The following is a 19,681-nucleotide window of genomic DNA, read 5'->3' as shown; positions in this document are numbered from 1 at the left end:
GAACTTAGAGAACCATAAATACTGGTGACTAGTGTAATAAACTGGCTTTGCATGCATAGCATGATGTGTCTCTCAATCCCCGCAGGAACCCAGGGCTGGGTGACTGGAACTGATCAGGTCCAGGTCTGCTAATGGGCACTGGTGACATTCAGCTGGGTGATGGATGCAGGGGTGTCTAGGACTAGGTGACAAGAGTTGATCGGCTCCAGGTCAAGCTGACAGCAACTGAAGGAGGGTGTCACTTCATTATTTCCTGCCCCTTTTTTCCCTCACGTTTCCAACATTTCTCCCTTAATCATTCTCATATGAACAGCCTGATACTGCCCCGTCTGTACCAGGAAGAGACAGCCCATCTGCCAGCAGTAGAGGTGGCAGCATTCCTGTACACACAAGGGGCCAATGGACCTGCAAGCTGCCTCTTCTGACAGAGCAGGCAGAAGCTGACTGCTTCTGCCAGGGGCAAGAGAACAGTCATCACCACAGCCAGCAACAGCCACCTACTGCTTGTCCCCATTGCTCAGGACATCCAGAGTGAGTAGGGTACAGCCACAGATGTTGAGCCACAGAGCTTGAGGGCTGCACCACACCACCACTAAGCCTGTGTTGGAGGTGCAAAGGACAAGAACCAGATGCCTGTGTATGACATTGCTCATAAGAACTACATGTGGAGCCAGAGACATGGCCAGCAGCCAGCAGAATGCTGGGATTTGGCACACAGCATGACTTCATCAGCTTCCCTGGGCAGAGATGCAGGGACATGGCACTGGACAGAGCAACATTGTTAAATGCAACCTCAGCAGCAGGTCTCTGCTGGCGCACCACCGCAAGACTGCAAAGAATCTGAGCATTGTGTCTAAGACAGAGCCTTCACGGGACATTTTCATGCTTCCCCTTCATATTTCTTGCACTTCTCCCCTTTTTTCCTCACACCTTTCCCTTAGTGTTTCTCATACTTTCCCCTTACTTTTTTTCCACATTTTCTCTCTCACATTTCTTGCACTTCTCCCTTCACATCTCCTTGTCCTTTTCTTTCCTCGGTTTTCCATTCTTTCACATTTCCAACACTTTTCGTTCCCATTTGTCTCACTTTGCCCCTCACATTGGCAGCCCTTTTTCTCCCTTCACATTTCCTACCCTTTCCCCTTATATTTCTCACACATTTCCCGTCATCTTTCTTTCTGGTGACACTTTCTGTGTCACATTTCTCACCCTTCTTTCTCCTATGGTTTCCTGCCCTTTCCCCCCCTCACATTGTTCACCTTTTCCCTTCTCCCACTTCCTACCCTCTTTTCCCCTCGTTTCCGGCCCTCTTGCTCTCACACTTCCCACACTTCTCCCCTCATGTTTCCCACATTTGTCCCCTCACACTTCTCAAAATTTTCCTCTCAAGTTTCTCACACTTTTTTCATCATGTTTCATGCCCTTTTCCTCTCCCATTTCCTGGCCTTCTTCTCCTCTCACATTTCTTACTCTTTCCTCCTCATATTTCCTGCCCTTTTCTCCCCTCAGGCTTTCCTCCCTTTTTTCACTCTTGCATCCTGCTCTGTCCCCCACATTTCCTGCTTTTCAAATAACTGGCAGATGAGGTTACAAATTGCCTTGTGTTTCTCTGTGTATACACAAAAAAAGCTGCAATACTGCATTAATAAAGCTATTGTCTAGTAATCATCTAAACATACAATCACACTGCTCCAGGGCAGAGAGACACAGGGTCTTGGGCAGGATGGCTCTAGGTGGCCCCAGGGTTGTTCTAGGGACAGCAACAAGTGGCTGAGGCTAGAACAGGAGCAGTTGTGGGGAGCCCTTGGAGGGACCACCTCCTTGGGACAACATCCATGCCACTATCATGAACATAGCACCAGACCCTGAATGAGAGGTCTCACATGGGTCCCAGTGACTGCAGGTGGGGACACCTTTCCCAGGTGGGGCTGACATAAATAGTCCTAAGTCATATTGCTTACAGTATCTCAACTGGATCAAGAAAAACTGAGTCGCATTGTTTAATGTTTTAAAAAACATTAAAAAGTTGCCTAACCAAGGCAAGAAGGTGCTCAAACAAGCCAGCAGGGCAGGAGACAATGCTTGAGTCCTGTTCTCAGGTCACATGTGATGATGAATAGAGAAAGTAAGGTGGGGGCAATTCCCCAAACCAGATCACTTCCCAAATTGCATGTGCATGCTCCACTTTAAGGTGTACACCTCTGCATATGTAAATGGCTTCTGAGAAGTGAAGAGAATTCTGGGAATTTAGATATTATGTATACTTTGTATACAAGTGAAAATTCTGGAACTTTGCACGTGTTGTATACATTACGAGGAACAGTGTCCCGCCAAACTGACACCAAATTAATGTCTACTTCCTAATACTGAAATTTCAGTGTTAAGAGTTTTACTCTTCCTGACATTTCAGGGACATGACATGCACTCTTTCTCATGTTTTACTTTCCCAGACTGGGATTTGGAAATGTTCTTTCTTTGCTGTGTTGCACTGCTTCTTTCTTGTACATAACATGACATCTCACGCTAAGAAATGGGACTAAAAGGGTTCATATGAGTATTCAAATGTTCTCTTGGTATCATCCTGCAGAGATTCCAAGTCTCAGGCAGCAGATACAGTGAAGTGGGGAAGGCCTGTTTGCTGGGGGGGTTCCAAGGTGAGCAGTTGATACTATGGCAGGAGCTGGGTCCTGAATGGTTGCCAAGACCTTTGGCAGCCTCTCCATCTGATCCAGCCTGGGGATGCCTGATGAAAACTGGCCAGTCAGGGTTGCCACTGCACCTGGCATAGGTTGGGCATTTCCTGGACAAGGTCACAAGGGTTGTAGAGCCACAGGACCACTATGGGTAGCCCCTCAGGAGCTTCCCAGCCAGAGCCTGTACTGTGCTAAAGATGGAAAACACCTCATAGATCCAAGATGGTGGCAGTTTTGTAAAAGAAATGCAAAGGTCACACGTGCAAAGAAGAAACGTACTGCAAAAAGAGCTGAGGGGCTGATGTCCCTGTGGGTCCCCATATTCCTTCCAACTCCACAACACACACCAGAGATGAGACAAGGGGGATGTTTCGAAGATGGGGATTGGGGGTCCTGGTGGGTCCCTATGAGGGCACAAGGACCAAGGGAGCTGGTGGATCCCCATGGAAATATATAACTAGGGGGGCTGGTGGACTGCTTGTGAGGATGCAGGGACAAGGATGTCTGGTGGATCCCCATGGGGACATGGAATTGGGGGGGCAGAAGGGCCCCCTAGGTCAGAAACAAGGCCCCTAGCCATTGGGAGGCCTCACCCCAGAGGTTTTTCTGTAATGTCATAATCATGGCTACAAGCCCTGTTCTTAGGTATGAAGAAACAGAAGAGCAGGACACCTGGGTGGACACATGTGTCTTGGTCTTTGAGCTGAATAGGGGTGTTTCTGAGCTCAGGAACACCTGAGCATCAGCTTCAAGCCTCATCAGGACTTGGCATCCTTCAGCAGGTAACAGATGAGGAGGAGCCGGTGCATGGAGCATCCAAGGAAGATTTAAACAGCTCTAGGAAGTCTGAGTGACCTGGAATGAGGTGAACAGGAGTGCACAACCCAGGGCATGGCATGGAATGGCAGTGAGGGCCTAGCATGGCAGCTGGCATGTGGTTCACCCAGGCAGGGCTGTTTCCTGCCCTTTTCTTCCTTCACATTCCCTTACCTTTTTTACCTCATCTCTCCTGTCCTTTTTCTCTCACATTTCCCACCTTTTAAATAATTTGACAGACTGTAGAAGCAGCAGCCTGCTTGGGCTGTCCTGACCTCGATTAACAGCTCTTCATCCATGGGACAGTGCATACCAAAGGATCAAATACATCCATAAATGCCTGTGCTTTGATGTACACTCCTGAAAACTGGGCTGTGAATGTATGTGGGATGAATTTTAAGAGCTAGAAACATCAGCTCTACTCTTATTTTGTGTGGTTACTTACTCTCTCCTACTGGTTGGCTGTGTAATTGATCCTAAAACTTGTACACAAAAGTAACATATAAATACTCAAGTGTGGTTAATAAAGACAATCCTGCTTGAAGACAAAGTGGTGGTCTGTTATTTTCAATTGCTACACAGACAAGGTTAAAAACTGGCTTCTGTATCTTTGTACAAACTGGGCATCATGAAGCTGTCACAGGGCTCTGCCTCTGGCCAAGAAAGCCTCCTCCATCCTGAGGGAGCCACACAAGCTAGTTTTGCTGTGGACACTTTGGTAAAAGTTTATGATTTTGCAACCCAATTTCCCCCCATGTTTCCTGCCCATTTCCTCTCACAATTGCCATACTTCCCCCCCACACACTTCTTGCATTTTCCCCATACTGTTTCCTTGCCCTTTCTTCTCCTCAGATGTCCTGTCATTTTTCCCCTTATGCTTCTCACACTTTCCCCCTCAGGTTTCCTGGCCTTATTCCAGTCATATTTCCCACTCTCTTCCCGTCACATTTCCTGCCCTTTTTCCTCTCATGCTTTCCTCCAATACCGTCACCCTCACGTTTCCTGCCTCTTTAAATAGCAGGCAAACAGGGGTACAAACTATCTTGTGTTTCTTCACGTGTACAGAGCAAAGTTGCAATACTGCATTAATGAACCTACCTGGAGACTCTCACCTGCCCGGCACTGCTCCGACCGGAGAGACACCGTGCCTCGCACAGGCCACCCCAGGACGCCCCGGAGTGGTGCTGGGAATGGCAGCCACAGCCGGCCGGGACTTTGGTGGGAGAGCCCGCGGGGAGCGGCAGGAGGCACCATCTCCTCGGGGCAACGGTCTCGGCCGCCATCTTGTGCGTGGCGCCATCCCCTGCGGCGCGGACCCCGCTCTAGTCCCGATCCCTGCTCCTGAATACGCTCTTTCTGGAAGAGGAAGACGCTGTTTTCTGTCTCCGTAGGGACTGGTCTCGGCAGAGTCCGCCCCCGTTAGCAGCCAGCCGGCAGCAGAGACCTTCCCACTCTGGCAGCACCCTCTCCCTGTCTCACTCCCTCCCGGCATATCCGTGACTTCCACGCCAGTTCCGGTTTGGCGGCGCGCGGAGATTGGCTTTTCGATCCCGACGGCCGGAAGCGGGACATTTGAACGGTAACGGACTGCCTAGGCTGCTCCGCTGTGGGGTCGCTGCCTCGGGACGGGGTAACACTCGGGACGGCTCCTGCTGGCAGCGGCCCAAGAAACGGGGTGGGACACGAGGGTCTTCTTGCCGCTGCGACTCGGGGTCGCGGCGCTCCTGCGCTTGTCGCCTGGGAGCCGTGACAGGTCGGTGGGAGCAGCAGTCGCCTTCCTCGGGGGCTGCTGCTGAGTCGCTTCCTGTGCCCGAAAGCATAAGCGCAATTTGCGGTCTCCCCTTGTAGCTGCTGAGAAGAGCTGCCTGCGTCCTGCGGGTCGCAGAATGGCCGGAGATGACTATGAGGAAATTCTCAAGTACTATGAATTACACGGAACAGTCGGCACAGGTGGGCTCAGTCTGTGAATGCAAACAAGTGTGTGTGATATGTGCACTCACCTCGATGTTTATCTGAAAGATTAACTGTTACTTCAGAGTCCGTGGGTCATGTTTTCTGTGTATTTTGCGGGGCGCAACTGTAGAACTAACTGGAAGGTGGTAGCAGCAATTGCTTCTTTCTCTGGCAATGATGCTACATGCTGTGCATATGGTATTTGCTTCAGGGCGACTGAGATCACGGTGAGAAAGCTTGTCACCATGCAGAACTTTATACATTTCTGTTTCAAATTCTAGGTGGGTTTGCAAAGGTAAAACTTGCGCGACATCGTCTCACTGGTGAAAAAGTTGCAATAAAAATCATGGACAAGCTTGCTTTACAGGTAATCCAAAAGATACTTCAGAGCTAGTCATGTGCTGTTTCTGTGGAGTTCTCAGGAGCGCAGGTGCAACCTGTCACTGTGGGCTAGTGATAGAGTCTGTAAAATTGAAAGAATTTTAAAGGCACCACAAATCCTGTGCCCTTATATGGAGAGGGCAATGTACCCTGGCTGTAAAACTGAGACAGTTACAACTTTAAATATTAAACAATTAAATAAACTAGTGTAAGTCAAATGGAGTGCTGATGAGAATAGTAGCACAAATCTGCCCCTTTGGGTTTTACTGACCAGTGTGTGAGGAGGGCAGGTGAGCAGTGACAGAGCTGGTGCTGGTTTGAGTTTGAGCAGTTCTGATGTGCAGGTTTACTTTGAGGTACAGGCTGTCAAACTACTTCATACCTTGCTGTTGTGATCTTTTAGGATGACTTGCCTCGTGTTAAATTAGAAATAGATGCCATGAAGGACTTGAGTCACCAGCACATTTGCCGGTTGTATCATGTGATTGAGACACCCAAGAAAATCTTCATGGTTTTAGAGGTAAGGAATGGTGTTTCTTCTATAGGAAAAATCTCTGGGTTTAGCCATAGCAGTAGATGGTAGCAGAGTCCAAATGAAACACTTCTTAGAAAATAATTTCAATGATGAGTGTGTCCAAGGTGCTGTAGTTTAAAAATGAAGCTGATAATGTGTTCTGTCTCACTGTAAAGCCACTTTTCAACTGTTTGCAATAAACAAACGGACTTTTATTCCCACCTTGCACTCCAAAAAACAGCACCAGCAGGATATGTGGTATCTGAGAAATGCCACTGAACTGTCATGTCTTGGGCAGTTTCTGTCATCTGTGCTGGTAGTGTGAGATGGCTGTGGCAAGCATCAGGCAAGAGTTGGGCTCTTGGTCTTGTTAGATCTGTTGCATACATGCCTGGGGCATGCCCATGGGTGCTGCTGGGATTAAGCAGGGAGAAGGAAAGAGAAGAGTGCCTTCTTGCTGTCCAGTGCCCTTGTTCATGTTTACATTTCATGACTGTAAGTATTCTTTTTTTCCTGCTTTCATGCAGTATTGTCCTGGAGGAGAACTGTTTGATTACATAATTTCTAAGGACCACCTTTCCGAGGAGGAAGCTCGCATATTTTTTCGGCAGATTGTTTCAGCAATTGCTTATGTGCACAATCAGGGATATGCCCACAGAGATCTCAAACCAGTAAGTCAGAACAGTAGTCGAATTTGCATAAATAATAATGAACACCCACTTTTATTTCTCTGAATGGAGCTGGTGTGAATTGTCTTCTCTGTTCTCCTGTGCTTAGAGCTCTTTAGTTAATATTTGCTGAAAAAGCATTATTTCTACCTCTTGCTTTGTTCCTCAACTGAGCTGGATGTAGTTGTATCTGAGGAAGGAACCTCCTCTGGAAGAGAAGCAGAATATTGCACTTGAGTTGAGAGTGGAGCAGACACAGATTTGATTTTGACTGCTGGTTAGGCATTTTTGCTATCCCCTTTATTCCAGAATGTACCCAGGGAGAGTTTTAGGGTTCCTCTCTATTGTGCAAACTGTTCTGTTCTGACATTTAAGGGAAAATGTGACTCCCACAATGTAAACAAGTAAGGACAGAGGAGGGATGTGCCAAAACACTGATGCTGTGGCTTTGCTATCACCACCAGAATTAAGCATGGGCTGAGAGAATGGAAGACTTGAGACTATTTCTCCTAGAAGGGGTTAGAAGTTTGCATGTTTAGAGACACTGATAACTGAGAAAAGCAAATTCTTTGGGTACAAGCATTTTACTAGACAGCTCATGAAATCCTTGTCTCCAAAGAGCTTCTCTCCAAGCAAAGCCTTCTGTGTCCCTCTTGGAAAGATTTGGATTGTAGCTGGAGACGTGATGGATTCATAGGATTGTGAGAGAACTTGGTTGGGAATTGACTTCTAGTGGCTTCTGCTTTTATCTCCTGTGTAAAACAGTGTCAGATCAAACTTCTTCATCCAGTCACATCTTGGACCTCTCCCTAGGATGAGACACCATAATGTTGCTGGGAAACCTGTTAAGATCTTCACTTTGTTTTTTTGTGAGAAAGGCATTTTCTTAGTATCAGTCTGAAAGTCTCCTGAGGCTCATTGACTGTCATTATCACACTGTGTGCTTCTCTGGTGGGGCTGGTGCTGTCTCTGCACCCCCTCTATAGGAATGAAAAGGCTGCCATGAGGTCTCCACTGAAGTTTTGTCACCTACCTACAGGCTGAAAAACCATCCTTCCCTCAGCCTCCTCATGAAAAAGGTGCTCCAGCACCTTGGACAGGCTGGTCTCCATCCACAGAGTTTACCTCAGTTTGGTGCCTTTCCTCTGCTAGAGGGTGGGCAGAAACTGAATGTGCTGTTCTCACTGTGGTGAACAGAGGGCAAATGGCTTCCCCCTCTTTGCCAGCTCTGCTTCTATTCATACTATCTGGGATATCACTGGCTGCATTTTCTGCCAGGGCAGGCTGCTGCTTCACAGTTTTTGCTTTCTGTGTAGCAGCCCCCTAGGCCTTTCTGAGGAGGTAGGAGTTTGTATTCCCTATCTAGAATATAGGATATATTCATTAGCAACAGACCAAAATATCCAGAGGAGAGCTTCAGGTAAATTATGGCTGGTAATGGGAAGAAGAAATAGGGTGAAAGAAAATGTGGTTTCTTGGATACCTGGCATTATGTAAGAATTCATTACCACTTTCTCTTTTACTAGGAAAATTTGCTGATTGATGAGGAACATAATCTGAAGCTGATAGACTTTGGACTTTGTGCAAAGCCAAAGGTAAGGGTGTCAGTTGCTCTCATAGCAGAGTTTAATCAAATACAGTGCACACATAAAAATTGCAGGCGTGACTTCAGGGTGCAGTGCAGAGCCTTGCCTTGAATTTGAGCTGTTGGTGTAGTTGTCCCACTGTTAATTGCTTGGTACAGCCTTAACAGTGTGAGCCAGTTTTACACTTACTGCGCAGAATATCAGTTTTTCTCCTCTTACACTTCATCTTTCATCCCAGTATGTGACACAGATTGCCTTATGTGTATCTACTTGTGTGTAGAGTATCTACTCCCACATAGCACTGTAAAGCTTATCTTGGTGTCCATTTTCCCCCAGTAATTTTCAATGTCTTGTGTAGTTTTCACAGGATTTGTCTATGTGTAGATTGTGGATCAAATCAAATAGATTCCCCTTACCTTTACAAAGCCTCTGGATCCACATGGTGGTACTGAGTTCTTTAACAAGTTTAAAGTTTGTTTCTACAATGCTGCTCTGTTTGTCATTTTCACACATGAGATGGGTGCTGGGAAGAAGGAATTTAATGGAAAGAAGATCTTATTGATCCAATATCCGCAGATTGTTTTAGCTGAGCCAAGTTAAAGCACCTTGCAGGAAATTGGGAGTATTAGACCACCATCTTGGTGGTACAATGTCATCTCACACTGATCTGCTTTAAACAAAGCCCAGGCTAAGGAATAACACATTTTTAATAAGGAAACATTTTAGTGGCTCTTCATGAAGTTATTGCCTTAAATATTTATCAAAATATCCAACCAGCTTCATGACGAGTAGCTCTTGGATTAATGATTCCCAAGTTCCATCTTTTTGGTCACAAAAGAAGTATTCCTATGACAGGAGGAGCTGCGAAAAAGGCTGCTGGGATATTATATGTGAAGGAGCAGCTTGGGATCTGAACATTTATAAGACTCTCCTGGTCCTGGACAGTTTTTGCCTGGTAAAGCCAAATATTATATCAAAGCAAATGTCAGGTGATTGTATATAGACAGCATTGGAAAATTAAGCTTCTGAGGCCTCTGATATGTTGTTGCTAGAAGACACCATTAGTGCTAGAGCCAGTGCTTCTTTGTCATCAGTTTTGTCTTATTCTAGGGTGGCCTTGATTACCATCTGAACACCTGCTGTGGAAGCCCAGCTTATGCGGCACCAGAGCTGATTCAGGGCAAAGCATACATTGGCTCAGAGGTAGGTGATACAATTATGGGCTAGGGTATTTTTTTTCTGTGTGCACCATGTATTTAAAGCTGGTGAGATTCAGATCTACTGCCATGTTGTCTTTCTTCAATGTCATGTTGCCTCAGTGGTGCTCAAAAGTTGTGTGATTGAAAGCAGTCACAGCCTGGAATAGCTCCTGACCACAGGTTCTGCATCTGACTTTTTCATCTCTGACTAATTCTTCACTGTTCTCAGGTGTTGCTCTACAAAAATAACTACCTTCTACCACATTATTCCAGGCAGAAATTTGTTCTGTTAATTTTCCAAGTCTTGTTGCAAATTTCTATGCGGTCTCAGTATCTTGTATACTTTGCCTTTGAAATCTTCTAGGAAAACTTATTTTTTGTACTGTGCAGTGTAGTAAAATTAAAGATAACAAAAACTGTAGCATTTATTCAGCTTTGATTCCATGTCTAGAATATTGGGGTCTGCTACATGCCCTTGACAATTAATTCAAAATGCTGCAATTTCAATCTCCTCAAACTTCCTGTCTGTGCTGTTGGATGGAGTCAGTCTTTTTTCCTTTACCTCCTTTGCACCACTGTCCCTGACCTCTATGGCTTGCTTTCTTTTAGTTTTCCACAAAGTCAGTGTGTTGCAGCCTGAACTGCTACAAGTAAAGTCCAGGGTAAAGAAGCAGAAAAGGTCTTTGCATGGTATCCACAGATGTTTAATTCAGCTGCCCCGTAAGGTGCTCAGTGTTCCCCAGCACACCCATCTCCCAGCTCTCTCTCCCCTGTCTGGAGGGGTCGGGGCGTGAACCTGGTCTCTGGGCGGTACAAAGATGAGGGCCAATAAGGGAATAGGAAGGCTGTGGCTCAGGGACATAGGAGCGGACATAGGAACAGGGAAACGATCAAGTGGGGGTCTAACAGCTTTTTGAGGAAAGCTTATTGTGCCTCCCTAAAGCAGGGAAATGCCCCCCAGGGTCTCCACATCAGTGCTTCTCAAACTTCCTTTATCTTTATGACTGAACTGGGAATTGCAGTATGAGGCAAGTAGACCCTTTCATGTCTATACAGAAAAGTAACAGTGAGGTTTTAAAGCTGATAGTTACTGTACTGACAGCTGTCATAATCACAAATACTTTTGAGTACAAAATCCCTTCAGATGAGTTTGATTTCCTTTTTGTCAGTGAATTCCTTGTAGGTTGAATGTAATGCAGCAATTTGGTGATCTAAGGAACAGAGTAATGGTTTTAATAGTGCTCTAGTTTCAGTGAATTAAAAATTGTGTAATTTCCCTGTGTGATAAATGAATATGATTCATGCTAATAATTGTAACTATATTGGTATTTTAGAAAATATTTGTTAAAAAGTAATAGAGAAAAATGATATGTAATTAGTGTCACGAAACAGATGTTCTCAGATGTTCATGAGAAAATAGGGTACAAGATGGAGTGTTTGAGATAAGCAATATCCTGAAAAAAAGATGGCCTTGGGATGAATAAAGTTAGGAAAACTTCCAGAGCAGAATTGGCATTGATGAACAGAGTCAAGATGATTTCCAAGGCAGGATCAGCCTTGAGATGAATAAAATTGGGACAATTCCAGATAAGAAATTTAAAATAGTGGTCTTATCTGTGAAATAATAAGGCTTATTTGGAACATAATGCTTACTTACATAACACAAAGCTTAGTGCGCATGCACAACTTGCTAGGTTATTCAGAGGACAGCGAGGAAGATGGTGAGCCTTCTTCTGAAAAGACCATCGAAAAGCCAAGAAGTAGCTCCTCGTGGAGCATGCACCATGCAGTATAGTGACGTAGATTTCAAGAATCAAAAATAGGAGGAGATTTACAAGAACATATTGAAGAATACGTATTAGCATACAGTATATAAGTTGTGTTTGGATTCTTTTGCCTTTTGTATGTGAGGCAGGGTGGGAAGCCCTCCCCGTCAAACCCCAATTGATTGGTTTTGCTTATGCTTTATCCGAACCACTGCCAAATTTGGTTTTATAACTACTCGATTGTATTACTTTATATAAAATTGCTGCTCAATTAAAATAGCTGCTAAATTTTAATTTTGTTGTTTATTAAATTGGACATATAGGGACCTCATTCATAACAACTTGGACTATAAGAGTTCTGTTGAGAGTAAGGAACCTCTTTCCACAAGTTTTGTGTGGGTTTTGCCAAAAGGTGACAATGTGATAGATCATCATTTTAAACAGATGAGGTTTGTGAACTCCCACTTTCATTTTTTAGGCAGATATTTGGAGTATGGGAGTACTGCTGTATGCTCTGCTGTGTGGTTTTCTCCCCTTTGATGATGATAATGTCATGGCTGTCTACAGGAAGATCATGGTAGGTACTGATGATACTAGAATACATGAGGAACAGGAATCACTAAGCATTATGGGAATTTTTACTTTCTCATTTGAGCAAAAAAGGCTTATCTGCTGAATTTTATTATGCTTTGCTTCTCTTTTGATCAGTATTTTGTGGATTTGTTTCTTTTTTCCCTCATCCTGGGCAGTAATCTAGCTTGGTCCAATGATACATAGAAAAGTGAGTCTCAGGAAAAGCATTCTCTTGCTAGGGGCTGGACTTTTATATCTGAGTGTTTATCTGTCTTCTCACTAAAAAACTACTAAAAATACCCTTCTTGAATACCAGCCACTCTCATGTCTAGGAAAAGCAGGATGCTGTCTCTGGTATTATATATTCCTCTTCCAAAAGGAGTTGAATAAATAGTACATAGTAAAATTAAGTCATTGATTGTTTCCCTGTAAACTCCTCTTTATGTGGCTAAACAGCTGTTGTTCCTCATCACACATGCATCTCTGCCAGCCACTTCTGAGCTGCCATAAAAATCTGGGTTGATGAAGCTTGGTCTGAGTGGGATGATGAACAGCAGTGCAGAGTAATGGCTTTGTAGTCTTCTGTCTCATTCTCCCCTCACCAAGAGTCTGATATGTCTTTAGAAGGACAGCAAAAAAACCTCCTTGAGAGTATTCAAGGACTACTTTGTCAGGGGGCAACTGACACTGGTTTGCACAGGAAATGTTTTCAGCGTGCATAACAGTCTGACCTCTATGAAGCACCTGATTATTTCAACAGAGTGTGGATTTTTAATCTGGAATTGGAGTACACTTGAGTACCTTGACAGAAGGAAGTACCTTGACTAGGAAGCTTAGTTTGATTTATGGAAGAGAGCTTTAAAAAATTTTAAAAAGGGAAAAAAATAATCAGAGACTACCTAATCCGAAGAGATTGTGTAAAGGTGCTAATGTTCAGATGAGATGCCAGTAAAATTACATGACTTCCCAACTCATATAGTCATAGAATATCTTGAGTTGGAAGAGAGCAAAAAGGATCAAGTCCAACTCCCTGCTCTTTGCTAGTATACCTAAACTAAACCATGTGGTTAGGAGTCTTGTCCAAATAATGCTAGCAAGCACTTAATTTCTCAGTGAAATTGCTATTAAGTGTAAACAATGGTTGTTGAGCTGCTTTTCCCTATCTGCTTCTGGTGTGAACTGTGTTGCCTACCCAGAAAGTCAGAGCACATTGAGAATGTGTTCACTTGTGGGCATGCTGTCATAGGATGATGAAACCCTTTTTGATACTCCTTACACCAAGATGCAGAACCTGGTAAATGATCCAACTGCTTAAGGCATTCACTAAGCTGAGAACTCAGATGTGAAATGGAGATCTTAATTAAGAATATTAAAAATGACTCTGTGTAGTTACCATTGTCTAGTATGGACGGGAACTATGAACTGAGATGTTTGGAGCAATGCAGTATCTGCCACTGGAATATGTTGAAGTGAGCTGAAACAACAAATGAGGTTATAAAGCTTAGTTTGGGAGCAGTCAAAAACCAATCATGTTGCAGGTGTTAAGATGCATACTTGCTATTTCCACTCTGAATTTGTTTTAATTTTATGTGGTTGTGAATTGAAAATTGTTTCAAATGAAGAAACCCACTATTGTGGAATTAGTTTCACACAGTTTAAATCCTGAAATTTATTGTAATCTAATCTTGCACCTGTTGCTGCAAATCAAATCTTCTGCTTGAATTCAATTAAAATCATATGCTTTACATGCAGTGTTAATTCCATGGAATGTTCTCTTCATTTGTGAATCAGTGGCTTTTTGACTGAAAAATTAAGCTGTGGTATAGCTACTGTAAAAAAAAAATTACTTCTGGTATGAACCTTTTGTGCCTGGCAGATATCACAACCAGATATTTACCAACCAGTATTGCCCACAGTACAATAGATGAGAATTGCTCTTTGTTATGTCATGTTCTGTAGCATTATGCTAAAGCCAAAATGTAGATTACTTGTGTTACTTAGTTTCATAGTAAAGCTGTGTTGTAAAACAGCCTACAGAACTATTCCTAAATAACTTGCTAGTAGTGTCTGTAAAGATGTAACTGAATCTTTAATCTGTGATGTCAATGCAATACATACTGTTCTTAGAAATGTGGCTGCATATAGTACCAACTGTTTTGTTATTAAGGCACTTGTCTGTAGAAAGAAAATTGCCATTACACAATGATAGTTATGTTACTTTACAATGACTTTGTACTGATTTTTATTTTTATCTCGGTTTTCATTCAGAAATAAATTATTCTTGGTGGTGAATTTGGTGTGGTTTCTAGGTACTGTTACTCCTCACATCTGGCAGTTGTTTTTTTCAATTTTCTTCTAACCAAAACCTTAAAGAAAAACAGCAGTGAATAATTATCTTGAAAAAATCTCACTTGCTAGATCTGTAACCTTTCTCCTGTCTGCTATGTGAGATTGAAAGTTTAGCATTAGATTTAACCTGTTCAAACAAGAATATCCTAATACTGAGGATGCTGTAACTTTAGTGTCTGAAAAGTAGTGATTCCCGGGAATCTTCACATTGCAAAGTGCTAATATCAATCATTCATAATCCAGTATGTTTGCACTTCTAGAACTTCAGTACTAAGTTGATAGGATGAAGCAAGGCAATGGAGAAAGGAGCAGGTTAGCTGCAAAAGTGGCAGAGATGGAGGTGTCATACAAGCTGAGTGGACGAAAACTGCAGCTGGTGATTCAAACATGGCATTTTCCTTACTAATGCTGCTGGGTTTTAGTACTGCCACGACATTTATGCAAGTCATCCTTTAAACTAATGTCACAGCTTCCTGCTGTTGTTTTTTTTTACAAAGTAGAGATGTCGCTATTGTCCAAGTAATTTAGTATTCCCTTTTGAGGTTCAGTGTTAGTTTTAAATCCTCTTCTTTTTTTGCAGAGAGGAAAATACAGTACTCCAAACTGGCTCTCTCCTAGCAGTACATTGCTCCTTGATCAAATGCTGCAGGTAAAGGTTATTGTTTCTGTTCAATAGATGTATAAAGTACTGTTTAATTGGTTCAAAGCATTACATCAATGAAATCTTTGAAAAACATTCTGTGTTTAAATGAGCAGTTTTTTGAAGAGAAGATTACTATTGCCTTCAGCGAAAAAATCTTTGGGAAAAATGTTTGATTTCAAAAATAATTAGCAAAGTTTACATGGTTTAACAAAGTCTTCAAACAGCATGCATTTGGTTCTTCTTAATATAAAAACAAGAGTTGTTTTGTAGCCCAAATATATATTTGGGCTACACCTAATGAATATTGCCAATGCTGCATATCCCTGGGAAATCTGTTGTAGCTGTAGGTTCTATAACTTCTCTTCACAGCTAAGATCTTTGTGAAGCTCTGAAAAAGTATTGGTTTCTGGTTTTGTCCCTAACCACCCTAACATTCTGCGTGGAAGAGGCAATTGTTTCTTCACTTTTTCTTCACAATTTAAGTATCACTTTGATTTTTATGGCACACCAGGTCGACCCAAAGAAGCGGATTACAATCCAACACCTGTTAAGTCACCCTTGGCTCATGCATGGTTTTTCTGATACTGTTCAGTGGCAAAGTAAATACCCAGTAAGTACTCTGCTCAGGTAGATAGTAAAGCATTTCATGTAATATTTGGTGGTTTACTATCATCCTCATAGTGCATGGTATGAAATTGTTACAAGATGAACTTTGAGATGGTTGTGGTTGTTTTCTGATTCTTTTAGCTGTCAAAATATTATTACTCAGTCTTGATTTCTCCTGAGGAGATATTTCAAATGTGTTTTCCCTGTATTCTGCAGCTGAATATGCAGAATAACTGAATTCTCATCAAAAAGTGAAGTACTTTCACATATGAATGACCAGCTCCTTCCCTAGGCTGCTTGATCAGTACTTTCTTTAATGTGTAAAACACAAATAATATGAAAGTCATGCTAGATGTGGTTGTGGTTTATCTTGTATGTAGTCCTCAATGAAAATTGCATTTTTCAAAAATTACAATGAAATTAAATAAAATTTAAAATTTTCCAATTTTGAATTGGAAAATTAAAATTTCATTGAGAGAATAGTTATCCTGTCTATCTGTCACTTGTTTTACTTGTGTGAGAGGTGAAGGCAGCATGGAGAGTAAAAAAACCAAAATAATCTGTCTGTCAGCAGAATGTGCTGAGAAGCTCTGCATGTTGGCAGCCAATTTCCCATTGCCACCAGATGCCACTGTTACCCTAGATAAAGACACTTTGACTGTGCTTGCACCATCAGTGTGAGAGGTAGAGATGGGCATGGCTCATAGCTTTGGGTATTTATAGGCAGATGAAAGTGTACCTTCCATTCTAGTAAAAATCTTACCTGCTTTTGGGTGGCTTATTTGAATTTATAAGGCTGTGAGATTCCAGGCTGTGAAGTTGTTGAAGTTGTATGTCTTTTTCAGTCTGTTTCCTACAATGTTTAGCTGTGATGCTAAATGTTTGAAATACAAGGTCTAAAATCATCATTGACTATTGACTCGGCCCACTGGGTTTCACAACAGTGTCACTGTCAGATATGGATTAGTGGGTAAATTGAAAACCTCACGCTTCAATATCCATTGTGTTGTTGCAGCTGGGACATCTTGATGAGGACTGTATAACAGAGCTTTCTGTGTTTCATGAGCAGAGCAGGGAGACTATATTGCAATTAATAACAGAGGTAAGAAGTTTATGTCAGTAATTTACAGTAATTAACTACAGTAATAGAGTAAATAAATTTACTGTGTTATCAGACCAATACATATTCCAAATTATGACATTTTACATACATTTAAGATTTAAAGAGGCCCTGCAGAACTCTAGAATCTGGCTGTAGTTGCAACTACAAGTTACTGGTTTGGAAGTTCAAATTTATTTATTTCTTTTTCTCCTTTAATTGTGAACTTCCTGTTTCCTAAATCTTACTGATTCCTAAATCTTATCACTATGGTAAAATCCTTCTGAATCTCTGAAAGTCAGGATTGACATCAAAAGTGTGTCTGTGTTACTCACACGCACAGAACTGCTGAAAATTATGCAAAAAGTTGGCAGTTATGAAAGAATGCTCAGGAGTTACTTCCAAGAAATTTATACTCTTGCTGAAGTATTGGATAAACCATATTACTGGGTTTGCATTCACTTCAGTAGATAGATCTTCACTCCAGCATTTCCATGCTACTGCATGAACTACAAACTAGCTTGCAAAGAACAACTAATATAGTGCCTTTTTCTTGATTTCAGGCACATAATGGAAATCACTTGAAGCCTGATATTACAGTTATGTGTAATTAGGGTTACATATCAGATAGAAAAAACTTGTAGAGACATGGAAATACTCAGAAGGCTGAGCTTGACTGGTACTTTCAGTGTTTCCAAAGAGAAGATTAAAATACTTTTTCTTTCTTTCTCCCTGACCCTGCAGTGGAAATATGACCACATGTCAGCAACATACCTCTTGCTTCTATCCAAGAAGGCTCGTGGCAAGCGTGTTCGTTTAAGGTTTCCGTGTCTAACAGAGCATGCCAGTACCACGATGTCAACCGTCCTTGAGGTAAACTTGAGTTCAGCAGAACAGCATCTTGTTTAAAATCCTGCTCTGCATTGACAAAGCTCTGCCTGGAGAAACATTCTAGTGCTCTAAACATCAGGAAGAGAGCATGAGCCTGAGTTTAGCTCAGCTGGTTAGAGCATGGTGGTAATAACACCAAGGTGGTTTTGATCCTTGTACGGCCCATTCACTTAAGAGTTGGACTTGGTGATCTTTGATGGTCCCTTCCAACTTGGAATATTATGTGAAGTACACAGTCAGCCAAAGTCTTGGGCATTAAAAAGTTCAGTTGTCTCATTAGCATGATTTAGTAAGATAGGCTGCTTCTCTGGACTGGCTTTACTGGAATAGCCATCTGGGAGGATTTGATGCATCAAGTGTCGCACAGAATCCTTTTTTATTAATGGGCTCAAATTTCCTCTTTTGTGGCCTGGATGATTCCAGATCTTGTTCTGTGATGACTAATTGCACTCTGTCGCTATGTTTTTTTCTACCTTGAGGGTTGCATTTGGTAAGGAAAATCTTTTGATACCTCATGATACGTTGTCATGGTTTGACACTGGCACAATGCCAGTGCCCCCATGAAAAGGCAATCTCTCAATTGAATGCTGTGAAATGCAATCGAGAACAGAGCAAAGCAGGCCCAAGCTTAATAACAACAACAAAAAACTTTATTAAGCTACTACTACTATACTACTATAAAAGGAAAAAGAAAGAAAAAAACACACATAAAAAATTGAAAATTAAAACCTTCCAAAGCATTCTTCCTCCCACCACCCAACTCCAACAAACCACAGTGAGACACAACATGGACCCCAATCAGGTTTCCACCCTCCAGACAATTGATTCTCAGACAATTGAGGGAGAGAGGAGCCCCTCCTGTGCCACAGACCCCCCAAGAAACACAGCTTCCACACCCTGTGCTTCCATGTCACACATGGCACCACCCGGAGAAAAAGTTTGCCAATGGTGACCCTCTCCTTTCCATGCACAGTGCTCTCACCACCGATGCATGGATGGACAGACTGCTTTTAAGATCTTTTCCTTTCAAGGATGCCCTGCCAAGAGGGGAAAAAACAACAGTTCAGTTTTTCATTTTTGGGACCACAGTCCCCCCCATTTTCCCCTGGGGCCGAGGGTCCAAGAACAGAGATCTTCTCTTCTTCTCTGAAGACAGGGGGCACCACCACAAACCTCCTTAACTTTTCTCTGTTCGCTCCACTTCTGTCTTTTCCCAGCTGAAGCAGGTCTCTTTGGCTCACCGGCATCCTCCTAAAATACAGTCTCTCTTGGAGGAGAAGATCGGTCCAGTCTGTGGCTACCAAGAAAGAGTCCAGCCAAAAGCCACTCCATCATCTCCTCCCACCTAGAATTTCTCTTTCTAACATCACAGGGTCCAAGCTGTCTCTGTTCCTCTTTTAAACCAAGGAGGAGAAAAATTTCACAAAGCTTTCATTTCTGAAGGAAGGGTTAAAAGTCCCGACTCCCAAAGATGGCTCACTGCCCAGACTCCGGCTCCCACAGGCATCTGGGCACCTTGCGGCCCCCCCGCTCTTCTCCTTCCCCACGGTGAACTGCTGACAAACCACCACTTGTCTCTTTCTCTCTCTCGAGCGAGAGAGACTCTGGGCGGGGAATGGAGACATCCCAGATTTCTCCACACTTCCATCTGCAGGGTCCAGCCTGGTTCCAGTCCCTCCACCCTTGGGCCTACCTCCGAAGGCCACATGGCTCTCCCCTCCCCCACCCAGCTCATTGCCGGGCAGGGCAGAGTCCTGCACTTCACGCTGACTGGAACCAAAAAGAGCAAGTTCTCCTGGGAATTCTGCTTTTAACCCCTCTGTGTTCTCAGAGGCGTGTCCACTTTCAATCGGTCAATATCCAAATTGACCTCTTCCTTCCGAGAAAAATTCTTTTTCCGTGTCAAACCACGACATATGTCACCTGGGCAGTGTTCTCTGAGAG

At 43.0% G+C, this 19,681-nt stretch overlaps 1 protein-coding gene across 5 annotated transcripts in view; it reads left to right on the top strand.

Moving 5' to 3' along the window:
• The first annotated feature begins 4,571 nt into the window (after positions 1–4,571).
• Positions 4,572–19,681, top strand: part of MELK (maternal embryonic leucine zipper kinase) — a 33,256-nt gene continuing 18,146 nt past the window's right edge. Inside the window, exons 1-12 of one of the 5 annotated variants that reach the window (XM_030258156.4) lie at positions 4,572–5,088; positions 5,358–5,459; positions 5,744–5,829; positions 6,247–6,363; positions 6,885–7,028; positions 8,552–8,620; positions 9,722–9,814; positions 12,055–12,153; positions 15,079–15,147; positions 15,653–15,751; positions 16,763–16,849; positions 17,591–17,719. In XM_030258156.4, coding sequence (XP_030114016.1) covers positions 5,396–5,459; positions 5,744–5,829; positions 6,247–6,363; positions 6,885–7,028; positions 8,552–8,620; positions 9,722–9,814; positions 12,055–12,153; positions 15,079–15,147; positions 15,653–15,751; positions 16,763–16,849; positions 17,591–17,719 — 1,056 coding nt within the window. In that variant the 5' untranslated portion in view covers positions 4,572–5,088; positions 5,358–5,395. Of the gene's footprint in view, positions 5,460–5,743; positions 5,830–6,246; positions 6,364–6,884; positions 7,029–8,551; positions 8,621–9,721; positions 9,815–12,054; positions 12,154–15,078; positions 15,148–15,652; positions 15,752–16,762; positions 16,850–17,590; positions 17,720–19,681 lie in introns of all 5 variants that reach the window. The other 4 variants (XM_030258157.4, XM_030258163.4, XM_030258160.4 and 1 more) reach the window with 4 other exon arrangements.

Source organism: Taeniopygia guttata, chromosome Z, assembly GCF_048771995.1.
Source record: "Taeniopygia guttata chromosome Z, bTaeGut7.mat, whole genome shotgun sequence".
Lineage (NCBI taxonomy): Eukaryota > Metazoa > Chordata > Aves > Passeriformes > Estrildidae > Taeniopygia > Taeniopygia guttata.
This window is presented reverse-complemented; position numbering and strand designations above follow the sequence as displayed.